A 13088-nucleotide genomic window follows, 5' to 3' on the forward strand; every position below is an offset into this window, starting at 1 on the left:
ATAAATAAATAGAAAAAAAATAAAAAAATAAACTGCATGGAGCAGCAGTTATAACTCACCTAAAAATTTGCTGGGCAGACTAGATGGCCCATTTTGCTCTTTATCTGCCATCATTTGCTACCTCATTAAGGTGATTAAGGCAGATTGTACTGACCAGTGTTAATACTTGTGCTAAAGAATTCCACAAAGACTGTGCACTTCCCAGTAGTACAGAGAGGACCTTTTCCCATAGTACTAACAGCGAGCTAGGTTTTTGAGTTGTTTTACATTAAAAGGTGACTTTTTTTCCTTTAGAGAGAATCTAAAACAATGTTTCCTGGATTTTGAGGATGGTGCTTATTTAGAGGGTCATTTATTTTGCTGTGATATTTTATTGGGGGGGGGGGCTGTTCTTGCATTATTTGGCCTCTCCCCAGGAAAATATCACAAGGGGTTTGGAAAGGGGGGGGAATGGGCTGTGTCCATTTGATGCAAAGTTTTTGTTTGAAATTTTGTGCTTTCTCTACAGGTGCTGTTTACTCGGACTCCTGGGGAGGGATTTGTGCACATTGGGAGGGGATTTTTTTTTTTTGGGCAGCACGGCCCTTTAAATACAGCCCCGGAGCATACATGAATGTATTGATGCTCCTGATTTGTAGCTAGCTGTTTGGAAAACAGTGCGGCTTCGGCTAGCCATATTTATTTTATTTACATAGGATTACCTATGCATTAGCTGCTTTGCATGCATTTGTAAGTTTTGCACATGCAAACGTAGGATAGATTTTTGTTCAAAATATCGCACGATATCACTACGATAGGCTAGAAACAGTTTTTAATTGCATGATGATCGTGCATCAATCGCTCATCGCGGCTTAGTAAATGAATCCCTTAAATTGAGTGCAGGAACTATTTTAAAAAATGAAGCTATGGAGAAAATACATTGTATGGGGCAGTATTTGAATGTGGTTTTGAGTTATTCTTGACACTAATGGGGCATTTTATGGGATATTAAAGATAAAGAATGGCGTGTGTGTGTGTTAATTTAATTTTTGATTTTCTCATGCAGGTGTTTCCTGTAACCGAATGGGACAGCACTCCTGCCTGCGGTGTAAGGTAAAATGCTAAGAAATCTCGCTCTGATCGATAAGATCGGCCCGTACTTACCGTGACAAAACGGTTGGAGTGGCTTGCCAGGGCTGTCCATTGAGAGATGCCCATATCTACAGCACAGTTCCACCTAAGAGGAGCTCGATTACCCCCCCCCCCCCCCTCCCGGTCTGCCTGCACCGATGAGAGGCTTCACGGAGGCCCCTTTTGTCATCGCTTCATTATAATTTGCGAACCTCATCTGGTCTTCGATGAGCTCTTGTAGACGTGTTGGGTAAAGCCCTCGATTCTTTTTCTTGCTGTCGTCACCGCAGTTTGAAGGAGTCTCTCTCTCTTTTTTTTTTTTTTTTCCTCCCCCCCTCGTCTTGCAGGCTTGTTTCTGTGAAGATCACACTCGAAGCAAAGTTTTCAAACAGGAGAAAGGAAAGGAGCCTCCCTGCCCCAAGTGCGGACACGAGACCCAGGAGACAAAAGATCTGAGCATGTCAAGTAAGATGGAGCGTGGGAGGCTGGCCGGGTGCCTTCTCTCTGCTTCTCCGTTCTAACTCTCTCATCTTAAGTGGGTTCACCTGGGAAGTTTGTGATGGCTGTGAAGAAAGCGCCTGTGCGACTCTGCACTCCTCTACTTAATGTGCTGCAGGGCCTTTTTGCTGTCATCTGCTTAGGGATCTGCGGGTCCCAGGCAATTTTAATAGGGATCTGCGGGTCCCAGGCAATTTTAATAGGGATCTGCGGGTCCCAGGCAATTTTAATAGGGATCTGCAAGTTGAGAATCCAGAAGTCGGCCATGGAGCAGAACATTTGCTGAGGGTCCGTATTTAAGGGATTTTGGTAACCACAACTTAGCATGCTTTTGATCAGTCTAGAAAAGTATTGCGGGCCTTAGTACAACCCGCAGTCCCTTTCCTTGATCAAGCTTAAGACTGGAATAACAACGTCTGCAAAATAAAAAAAACAAAACAGGATTCAGCTAACTTTTAGCAGTGGTGTTCAGAATTTGTTTACTTTCTTGTGGGGAAAAAAAGAAACTTTTTTTATAGTTCAGAAATCACAAGGTCAAATCAGATCTGTTAAACTTACAACTTTTACTTCGCTCCAGAGCTCAGCTTGAACACAGTGAACAGAGGGAGGCAAAAGCCTTCATCTGCTTACATCAACCCAGGCCACTTCCTGGTTTCTTACTTCTTTGCTCAGCTTCCCATGCGGTTTCTGATAAGTTTTACAGGTATAGTAATCAATTGGGCAATATACATTTTACAGACTCAACATGCTGCCCCTGATGAACTCCATCAGTGGCTACTTCCTAATTGGCAATCTCCAGAAATCATATTAATTGAACGGGCCCTTTTATCCCGGGCCTTGACGGGAACCTTAAAGAACAAGCTCAGGTCCATAAAACAGCTCTTTGGTTTTTCCCATTTTCCACATGGGTCTTCGCTGATGAGTATAAATCTCCCTCCTTGGGAGTGCGCGTTGCTTATCCCTTTTCTCTAGTAGTGGGTGGACTTCAAAATCAAGCAAGTATTCCTTTCACCAGCGTGCCCACAGTCCCAGCCACTCATCTCGGAAGGTATTTCCATCTTTTGGTTAACTCAGCCTATTGAGAATTGTTTTGAGACTCTGCTGAAGGGACGTTTTGCTCTGGTAGAACTGTGTATGTCTTTGTCCAGTGAGGAAATACCCTGGGGTAAGTGGCTGTAGCTCCCCAACATCATAAGTAAAGGTCAGTGGCTTGGAGGTAACTACAGCCTCTACTTCTGTAAGCGTTGTGAAAATCTCTTCAAGCGATTAGGAGGCCTTCCCCAATATTTTCATTTAACGGGTCTTTACTATATGCACCATTTTCTCCCAGAATCCTCCTCATCAGGCAATTCTCTCTCTGATGATTTTCCAAGTGACGCCCCTTTTGAAAAAAGAATTCTTTCAGCTCTTCAGTGTTAAGTGATTTCCATAATTACTTTAAGTCCATATCTGCTTTTTCCTGAACATACCCAGATCAGTCCAGACAAGTGGGTTTATTCATCCCTACCAGCAGGTGGCGGCAGAGGACTAAGCTTTGGGCACAGCTGCTTATCTGAGAGTGCCACCTGCAGTCCCTCAGTAGTTCTGTGCCTCCAGCAGATGGTAGAGGTGTAACCCTGTAGTCCTGAGTGATCGGAGGATTACCACTCCCCGAGATACCAGGTTCCTGTTGAGGACCATTTCTTGGGTCGAGCCGGGCGAACGGGGGAGATTGGATACCCTTGGCGGTTGCAGCCTGAGATCCCGGGTCCACTGCTAACCAGTGCACTTGTTCACTCAGTGGGGTCCGAAGTCCCCCCCCTCCTGTCCGCTTGGCTGAGTCAGGGAAGTACCCCCTCTTTGGGGCCTTTTCTTTCTACCCTTGTGCTTTTGGCTGTAACATTTGTTTTTGTTTAAAAAAAAAAAAAAAAAAAGTCAAAGAGCAGGGGATAGTTTGTAGCAGAGCATGGGGAGCGTGCTCAGCAGCCAGACAAGCGGCCGGTGCGGCAGGACTGACAGAGGTTGGCTCCGGAGGTACCGGGGTGTGCAGGGGGGGAACCGACTTCGGCCGCAGTGCCAGAGAGTCCCCGGAGGGGGGGAGGAATCTTCTGGGGAGCCTGTTTGTTTTTGGCCGCAAGGGATGGCGCGCGCATTTCCCAGGGTGGCTGACTGTTCTTTCGCGCCGGCGGGAACTTTGCACTGTATTTGTGTGTGTCTGTGGCCTGGCGGCAGCCGCCACATAATAAATCCCTTCCCCTGCGATTTCAGCGCCTTTCTCTTGCAGGCGTTCAGCTTTTGGCCCAATGGAGGTCTTCCGGGCCAGCAGTGTCTGGTCAGCCTTTCTCAATTCCCTCCCCTCTGCATTTCTTGTGCGCTGGGGGTGGGGAGGGGTCTTCCTCTAAAGGTTCTAAGCCTCAGAGGTCCTCCAGATCGCCGGGGGGGGGACGGGACGGGACCCCAGGGGCATAGTTCTTCACCACTTGATGGGGTCTTGAGTAAGGGGACAGTCTTCCCAGGGACCTTCCCCATCCCCCCTCCTGGTTTTAAACAGTAGCGTAGCCAGAAATGAAACTTTTTTTTGGGGGGGGCGGGGGAAGCAAGATTAACATGGGTTGGCAATTGACATACAGTTCTAGGTCTTACTAGTTGTACTCTTATTGATAAATAATGCCGTAGAGTGTACCTGACATAGGATTTCTAAGTAGTTTCCTCATAACTGATGCTTTAAAATATTTGAATTCTATTATTTCATGTACTTACCAGCATTAAAAATATCTCCTTAATCTGTATTTTATATTTATTACAGTTTATAAGTACATATCATGTAAAAAGTAACAAAGAAAGCTTAACAGAAATATCAGATCCAGTCACGTAATAAAATAAATATCAATGTATTCTTTTGAGTACTCGTTTTCCAAAAATGCAGAAAGTATCATATGTACAATAAAACAGCAATAATCATCATAAGAACTTAAGATTTGCAACAGGTGCAGGACAGAGCTAGGACATACAAAAATAATATAATCACCGAGGAAAGCCAAGGAAGCACCTGCACTGGTCGCCTTCGATGCATGGTGCCCTTCTCAGTCAGGAGGTCTGCGAGACAGGGTTAGTGGAGGGATTTCTACCGCCTGAGGAAGTACTATCCTCCGGACCCTCGCACCCATTTACAAAGGATGAGCTCCCGTGGCCGTCTCAGGCAGCAGCGAGCTCCTAAGCTCCACCTGGCGCCCCAGCCAAATCCCGGGACAGGGTTCTGACTGGATTGGAAGGAGCATAAGTCAGCCACCCGGTCGGGAACAGGCTATGGTTCTTCGTGAAACGGTGGCCCAGTATTACCTCAGCCCAGTGGGTTCTGTCCATTGTCTATCAAAGGTATCAATTAAATCTATTGGGAGGCCTGCCAAATTCTCCTCCATGCCCATTTTGTGGGCTGCTAGAGCATCAGGAGGCACTGTTAAGGGAGCTCTCCGCTCTCTTAACTTCCAGAACAGTCGAGCCTGTTCCACCAAGGCAAAAAGGGGGCAGGGATTCTACTCCCGGTGCTTCCTGATTCCAAAGAAAACAGGGGGGATCCGACCCTTCCTAGACCTGAGGGCCTTGAACAAGTTTCTAAAAAAAGAAAAGTTCAAGATGGTTTCCCTGGGCACCCTGATTCCCCTCTGGCAAAAAGGGGACTGGATATGCTCCCTCGATTTAAAGGACTCGTACACCCACATGGAGATCTTTTCAAGTCACAGAAGAATCTCAGATTTGTGGTGGGAAAAGAGAACTTCCAGTACAGAGTGTTGCCGTTCAGGCTAGCATCAGCCCCACAAGTCTTCACAAAATACCTGGCCGTGGTGGGGGTGTACCTCCGCAGACTGAGGCGTGCATGTTTTCCCCTATCTGGATGATCAGCTGGTAAAGAGCACCTCTCAGGTGGGTGCAGATCAGTCCTTTCTCTTGTTGGGGTGTTGGAGTCACTAAGATTAGTCATCAATTTCCTGAAGTACCATCTCAACCCATCACCTCAATTGGACTTCATAGGAGCCCTGCTAGACACAGCTCAGGCAAAAGCCTATCTGCCACACTTCAGGGCAATCACCTTGGGGTCCATAGCGGTGGTGTTTCAATGGAGCCAGCAGGTATCAGCTTGGTACATGTTGAGGCTGTTGGGCTACATGGCCGCCACCGTTCATGTAATTCCCTTGGAACGTTTACACATGCGCAGAGCTCAATGTATCTTGAGGTCACAATGGCACCAGGCCACCCAGGACCTCCAGGCTTGCCTCCGCCTCTCCAGGACTCTCTGTCCTGGTGGTGGGTTCTCTCAAATTTGGAGCAGGGAGTATCTTTCAAAACTCCCCCTACCCAAATTGTCATTACCATGGATGCGTCCACCCTGGGGTGGGGTGCTCATGTAAATGGGCTCCGCACTCAAGGTCTGTGGTCCACCCAGGAAGCACAATGTCAAATCAGCTTCCTGGAGCTCTGGGCGTTCAGGTACGCTCTATCGGCTTTCAGAGATCAGCTGTCCAACAAAGTTGTCCTGATTCAGACAGACCGCCAAGTGGCAATGTGGTATGTCAATTAGCAGGGAGGCACAGGGTCATACCTCCTGTGTCAGGAAGCGGTCCAGATCTGATCCTAGGCTCTGTCCCATAGGGTGGTGCTCTGGGCTATTAATCTGGCTGGAACGAAGAACATGATAGCAGACAGAATGAGTCAAACCTTCAGGCCCCACAAGTGGTCCATTCAGCAAGAGAAAGGTGGTCCAAGACACGTGGAGCAGTTACAAAAGCTGGGGGCCATAGTTCCTGTTCCTATGTGGGAAGGTATTCCATATATTTTGAGGTACTAAAGAAGGAAGGGTCCTTCCGTCCAATTTTGGATTTAAAGAAGATGAATGTCTCTCTCAGGGTTCCTTGTTTTCACATGAAAACTCTGCACTCAATCATTGCAGCAGTGCGCCAAGGAGAGTTTCTGGCTTCGTTAGACTTGACAGAGGCATACCTGCACATAGCAGTCTACACAGCTGGCCAACGGTTTCTGCAGTTCACGATACTCAGGAGACATTTTCAGTTTTGTGCTTTGCCTTTCGGTCTGGCAGTGGCGCCATGTACGTTTACCAAGGTGATAGTGGTTGTGGCAGCAGTGCTCAGGAAGAAGGGCATTTTGGTTCATCCATATCTGGACAATTGGCCTATTCGGGCAAAGTCAGAAGCCCTCTCTACTCAAGTGGTAGGTCAAGTCTTACAGCAGTTGAGGTTTCTAGGTTGGGTGGTGAACCTGGCAAAAAGTCATCTCTCTCCGTCTCAGGTTCTGGAGTTCTTGGGAGTGCGTTTCGATACCAGGTATGGAAAGCTTTCTCTTTCAGAGGGTTGCATTTTCAAGCTGCAGAAGCAGGTACGCAGTCTGTTGGATAGGGCGGTGTCCAGGGTCTAGGATTACCTTCAAGTGTTGGGCTGTTGGAGCTAATCCCTTGATCCTTTGCGCACATGAGGCCTCTACAGAGCTCTCTCCTTTCTCGTTTGGATCCTTTGTTGGAACAGTTTCATCTTCCGCTATCGCTTGAGGAGCCTGTCAGATCCAGTCTTTCATGGTAGCTTGGTCAGGATCATCTAAGTCACAGAGTGGACTTGTGAGGTCCCAGACTGGGTGTTGGTTACCACAGATGACAGTCTTTCCAGCTGGGGGGGCAGTGTACCAGAATCAGTCTGCCCAGGGTCAGTGGTCCATGGAAGAGATGTCCTGGTCTATCAATCATTTGGAGACTAGGGTGGTGCAGTTCACGTTACTTGCTTTTCTGCCTCTAAGCGTCTGCTCAGTGCACATCTTGTCGAATAACGCAACCACAGTGGTTTATATCCACCGATTTAAGGGAGAACCAAGAGTTGGGTGGTGGCCCAGGAGGTTCAGGACTTGTTTCTCTGGGCAGAATGGCATCTAGCATTGCTAGCGGTGTCTCACATAGCTGGAGTGGACCATGTTCGGGCAGATTTTCTCAGTTGCCAGAAGCTGGATCTCAGGGAACGGGAGCTGTCAGAGGAGGCAATGGCTCTTCTGTGTCACAGGTGGGGTACTCTGCCTGGACTTGATGGTGTCTTAGAGGAACACCAAGGCGCCCTATTTCTTTGTCGCAGAAGAGAGCACGAAGCTGAAGTGGTCAATGCCCTGGTCCTACCTTGGCCCCGAGGGATCATTCTTAACGTGTTCTCTCCATGGCCTCTGGTGGTAAAAGTGATTTGGTGAATAGAAGGTCATCCCAGAGAAGTGATCCTGGGTAGCACTGGAGTGGCCGCAGCGCCTGTGGTTCACGGACCTAGTCAGCATAGCAGTAGACAGCCTGCTGTGGCTTGCCCATTTGCTGAAGCTTCTTAGTCAGGGTCCAATATTTTCATATTGGGCAGATCGCTTTTGTTTCACAGCTTAGCTTTTGAGAGGAAGCGTTTGAGAGAGGGAGGATATTCAGAGGATGTCATTTCCACTTTGTTGCAGTCTAGAAAGACTTCCACTTCCTTGTCATATGTGAGGATCTGGAAAGTCTTCGAGTCCTGGTGTATGGGTCAGAAAGTAAGACCTACTTAGGCCTCGATAGCTCACATCTTAGCCTTTTTGCAGAAAGGATTGGTGAAAGGCTTGGCCTTAACTCTCTTAAGATTCAGATTGTGGCCTTGGGCTGTCTTTGTAGCAAGGTACATGGAATGTCTTTGGATGCTCACCCGGATGTGGTTCACTTCCTTCGAGGAGCAAAACATCTACGTCCTCCAGTGTGGAAAGTATAAGAACATAAGAAATTGCCATGCTGGGTCAGACCAAGGGTCCATCAAGCCCAGCATCCTGTTTCCAACAGAGGCCAAACCAGGCCACAAGAACCTGGCAATTACCCAAACACCAAGAAGATCCCATGCTACCGATGCAATTAATAGCAGTTGCTATTCCCCAAGTAAACTTGATTAATAGCCGTTAATGGACTTCTCCTCCAAGAACTTATCCAAACCTTTTTTGAACCCAGCTACACTAACTGCACTAACCACATCCTCTGGCAACAAATTCCTGAGCTTTATTATGCGTTGAGTGAAAGAATTTTCTCAGATTAGTCTTAAATGTGCTACTTGCTAACTTCATGGAATGCCCCCTAGTCCTTCTATTATTCGAAAGTGAAAATAAGAGTCACATCTACTCGTTCAAGACCTCTCATGATCTTAAATACCTCTATCATATCCCCCCTCAGTCTCTTTTCCAAGCTGAACAGAGGGTTGTGTGTAGCACCTTTTGAGCCTTTAAGAAGGGTAACTGTGAGGGATCTCACTTTGAAGGTGTTTTTTCTGGTAGTAATTTGTTCGGCCAGAAGAATTTCAGAACAACAAGCGTTGTCGTGTAGAGATCCTTTTATGAAGATCTCAGATTCTGGGATCTCCTTGCAGACGGTGCCCTCTTTTTTTTTTCTCCCAAAGGTTGTGTTGGTGTTCCATCTGAATCAGACAGTAGAACTCCCAGCTCCCAGGTTTGGACGTGTCGATGCCGCATTCTAGAGACCTGCAAGGTTTTGTTTGGATGTGAAGCGGGCTTTGTTGTGTTACCTCAAGGCCACCAATAGCTTCAGGGTGTCTGACTATCTCTCTATGCTATGGAATGGTCCTAAGAAAGGGCAGAAGGCTTCAAAGTCCATGATAGTGAGGTGATTGAAGGAGGCAATAAGCTTGGCTTATATCTGTAAGGTGCATCCTATCCTAATGGGATTGAGGGCTCACTCAGTTCAGTCACAGGCGGCTTCTTGGGCTGAATGCCAGCAGGTTTTGCCACAAGAAATTTGTTGGCCATCTACTTGGACATCATTGCATGCTTTCGTCAGACATTATTGTTTGGATGTCCAGGCCCCAGAGGCCAGGAGTATTGGTGGGAGTGTTCTTTGAGCGGGACTCTCACAATCCCACCCTAATTAGGGAAGCTTGAGTATATCCCAGGAGTCTAGACTGATCCAGGTATGAGCAGGAAAGGAAAATTGGTTCTTACCTGCTAATTTTCATTCTTGGAATACCAAGGATCAATCCAGAGTCCCACCCTGCGTGAGGAGGAGAGTCTGCTCATTTTTCTGTCTTATTCTTATTGTATATAGGCTGCAAAACTGCTCAGGATTTCAGGTTTGTTCTCCTGGTTTGGAGTTGCAAAGAAATTTCTTTTTTCCAGTTGTCCTGTTCATTATGGGAGGTTGTTGTCTATTTCGTTAACATTGTTATAGGATGAATCTTGACTTGGGTACAGGTCAAGGGACTTCGGGTGGCACACCAGGACATATGCTAGTGTCAGTGAAACTTTCTCTGTCTCCATCTGCTGGAAGGGAAGCAAAACCCCGGAGTCTGGACTGACCCTTTGTATTCTAGGAATGAAAATTAGCAGGTAAGAACCAATTTTCCTATAAACTTATCCAGCTAACTGCTCTATGGCCCAATCAGTTAAACGGCTGAGTCGGAATATTGGAGTTAGCTGAATAACTTATCTGGCTAAATTAACTCCTCCTGAAACATTCCCGGAACCCCACCAAGTTATCTGGCTTAATTTTATCTGGCTGATTACTCAGCCAGATAACTTGGAGACAAATAACCAGTGAGGATTTTCAGTTCTTGCCATTTGTCCAGCTAAGTCTGAACATAGCCAGCCAAATAGTGCTGAATATGACCTTTATAAGGCTAGGACTTAAGAAAACATGGCTTAAGACACAAAAGTGGATGCATAGGTGCGATTTAATCTATAGTTTATCTAATTGAGCAAATCTGCAAGATATCAGGCCTTCACTCTTCTGAAATCTATCCAAGAAAGGCAGGAAATAGGGTGGGTGGGTGTGGGATAGGGTGTAGTGGAACCTTAAAATAAATGTGCATTTCTAAAGTGTCGCTGTTTTAAGCTATACTGTATTTGTATATAGCAGTGCTTTAAAACTTCCTTTTTAAACTTCAAATAAGTGCTTGTCTGTTGCTTAGTTTTATGATAGATTATGGCAGCGCTTATTATGGACTGGCTTTTTCAACTAAATAGAACCTCTGCTTCAAATTATATTTCTTAAAAATAATCAGTGAGTTGCATCTTCTGTTTTAATTAACTCCCTTCTGCAGAACCATCTGTAGGATTTAAAAAAAAAAAAAAAAAAAAAAGCTTGATATTTTCAGCTGCTTTATTGTCTCAACATCTGTTTGCTGATTAATAACAATTGATGTGTGGTGACAAATAGCACAGGTAATTTGTTCATGGCCTTCACTGCTTTGGGTGGATGTGGAGGAGGGGGCAATGTGCCACCCTACTAGAAGAAAGCATGATGGGGGCCAAGATCATCTGTCCTTTTGAACTTGCACTGTACGAGGAAGGCAAGGTACTGTTATGTGGTTGTTCCTGTAGGAAATTGTCTAAGTTTCTTTTCATTTCTGTCCGCAGCACGCACTCTGAAGTTTGGCAGGCAGAGTGGATGTGAAGATGGTGACGGAGATGGTGATGGCGCTTCTGGTTATGACGCCTACTGGAAGAAACTAGCATCCGGCAGGAATGACGACGATGATGACTATGACATAGAGGAGGAGGACGAGGAAGAAGATGATGAGGAAGGGGACGGAGATGGCGGGAAAGACTCAGATACGGAGACCTCCGAACCATTTAGCCAGTTGAATTTAGGAAGGACCTATGCCAGTGGCTATGCCCATTATGAGGAGTGTCAAGATTGAGCCTTTGCTATGCTGCAGTGTAGCATCTGGAAGAGATTAATGTACATGCTGCTTAACTGAATTGCCACCTGACATTTGGGTAGCTCTGACAACGCAATGAAGTATCAAAATCGTTTATGGCAGAAACAAGTGTGGTGCTTTTTGTAGAAATTGAGAGATTGGGCTTATTTAAGGATGTGGTTTGGAGCATGGAATATGTGTACCCGTACATGAATTCCCTGTTAATCAACGTAAAATTAATTTTTGTGTCTACCTCTGGTTTTTACCCCCTCTGTGGTCTTTGCTAGCTCATCTCCCCACCTCCAAAAGATGGCATGCTTGAGTGGCTCAGGGTACCCCTGACAGCCTAAAGATTGGAGGGGCACCCTTTCAGTGCCACTTGGTTGCCCTCACCATCACAGCTTCCTTCCTTCCTTCCCTCCCTATGTCTGATCATATCAACTTCGCAGTGTGCCCAAGCCACACTGATCCTAATGGATCCCCCATGCCGCAGCCTGAACTACAGGCCGGTAAAATGGCTACTTTTATGTCCAGCTGTAGTGGTTTGATTCCTGTGCCATGTAATTTGGGAAAGATCTTTGTACCAGTTTGTCAGAGACTAAGTTGCTGCTTGAATTTAGAACAATATTACTGTACTTTAAGAGTAATCAGATGTTAAAAGATGGTAGAGATGCCTGTCTGTGTTTTTGAAAGTTTCATTTCTGTAAACATTGATTTGACTGTAAATGTTGGGGGAAGAAGGTTGCCGAAGACCATTATCCTCCAGCCTGATCATAATAAAAATACTTTTATCATTGGAGTACAAGCGGTACATATTGTCTAGAGTATATTTTATTAATCCCCATTCACCTTGTGTGGCAAGACTCCAGATGCATAATTTTGGTGCTTCTTCACAGCTACTTATGACAGAGGTACACAGAGTTTATCAGGCAAAAAAAACGGGTTCCCTGTATGTACCCAGATCAGTCCAGACCATGAATTATGTCTCCCTTCCAGCAGGTGGAGACGGAGAAAAACTTGAAAGGCACCCATAGTTAAGCTAGTGTACCTCCTGCATCCCTTCAGTATTTCTCGGTCTCCGGCAGATGGAGGTCGTGCAAACCCTGCAGTCTTGCCCTATTTCTGGGGTTTAGGCTATCCCTTGAAAGTAACTAAGAGTGAACTAGGTATAAGTTGTGAATCAAGCAAGTTTAAAAAAAAAAAAAAAAAGACAGAAAAAGGTTTTTCTGCAGAGTTCCCTATCATCTCAGGGGGGTTGTTATATCCTGCGGGGTCATCCTCTCTGGTAGCAGGTTATTGGAGCTGGGGTTGGTAACCCTGTGGGGCTCCAGACAGGTAAGGAGCAGGGGAAGAGATTACTGGTGCTGTTCCTGAGCTTTGTGTTATTAAAATTTTTTTTTTTTTTTTTTAATTTTCTCTTTTGGTTTGCTGCAATCCAGGACCCCCTCTCCATCAGAATCGCTGCGTTTTTGATGAATTTCGCTGCGTTTTTCGGGCCGTTTTTTCCCCCCTCACAATGCCACGGCCATCTGTATGTGTGGCATGTGGAGAACCAGCCACGTGGCTTTCTAGGGTTGGTGTTTGCTTCTGCTGCCTCCCTGAAGGGGAAGGCAGTTCTTTTTCAGGGTCTGCAGCAGTAACCAATCCTCGAGGAGCTTCAAAAAGATCTGCTCCGAGGGAGCTTCAGGCTGATCCTTTCTCCCTCAGTGCTGGGTCGGCAACCATCTTAAGCATATTTTCTGCAGCTCAGGCAAAGGCTATGGGGGAGGGGGAGCTTCCCCCAGCATTGTCTCCGGTCCCTGCTAG

At 46.2% G+C, this 13088-nt stretch overlaps 1 protein-coding gene across 4 annotated transcripts in view; it reads left to right on the forward strand.

Moving 5' to 3' along the window:
* The window catches only part of ZNF330 (zinc finger protein 330), a 65733-nt gene extending 53640 nt beyond the window's left edge, over positions 1-12093 (forward strand). For all 4 annotated transcript variants that reach the window (XM_029597626.1, XM_029597583.1, XM_029597712.1 and 1 more), the window contains 3 exons: positions 1046-1092; positions 1458-1575; positions 10999-12093. In XM_029597626.1, the coding sequence (XP_029453486.1) occupies positions 1046-1092; positions 1458-1575; positions 10999-11282 (449 nt within the window). In that variant the 3' untranslated portion in view covers positions 11283-12093. The remainder of the gene's footprint in view (positions 1-1045; positions 1093-1457; positions 1576-10998) is intronic.
* Positions 12094-13088: the final 995 nt, after the last annotated feature.

This window comes from Rhinatrema bivittatum, chromosome 1, assembly GCF_901001135.1.
Source record: "Rhinatrema bivittatum chromosome 1, aRhiBiv1.1, whole genome shotgun sequence".
NCBI classification, from domain to species: Eukaryota; Metazoa; Chordata; class Amphibia; order Gymnophiona; family Rhinatrematidae; genus Rhinatrema; species Rhinatrema bivittatum.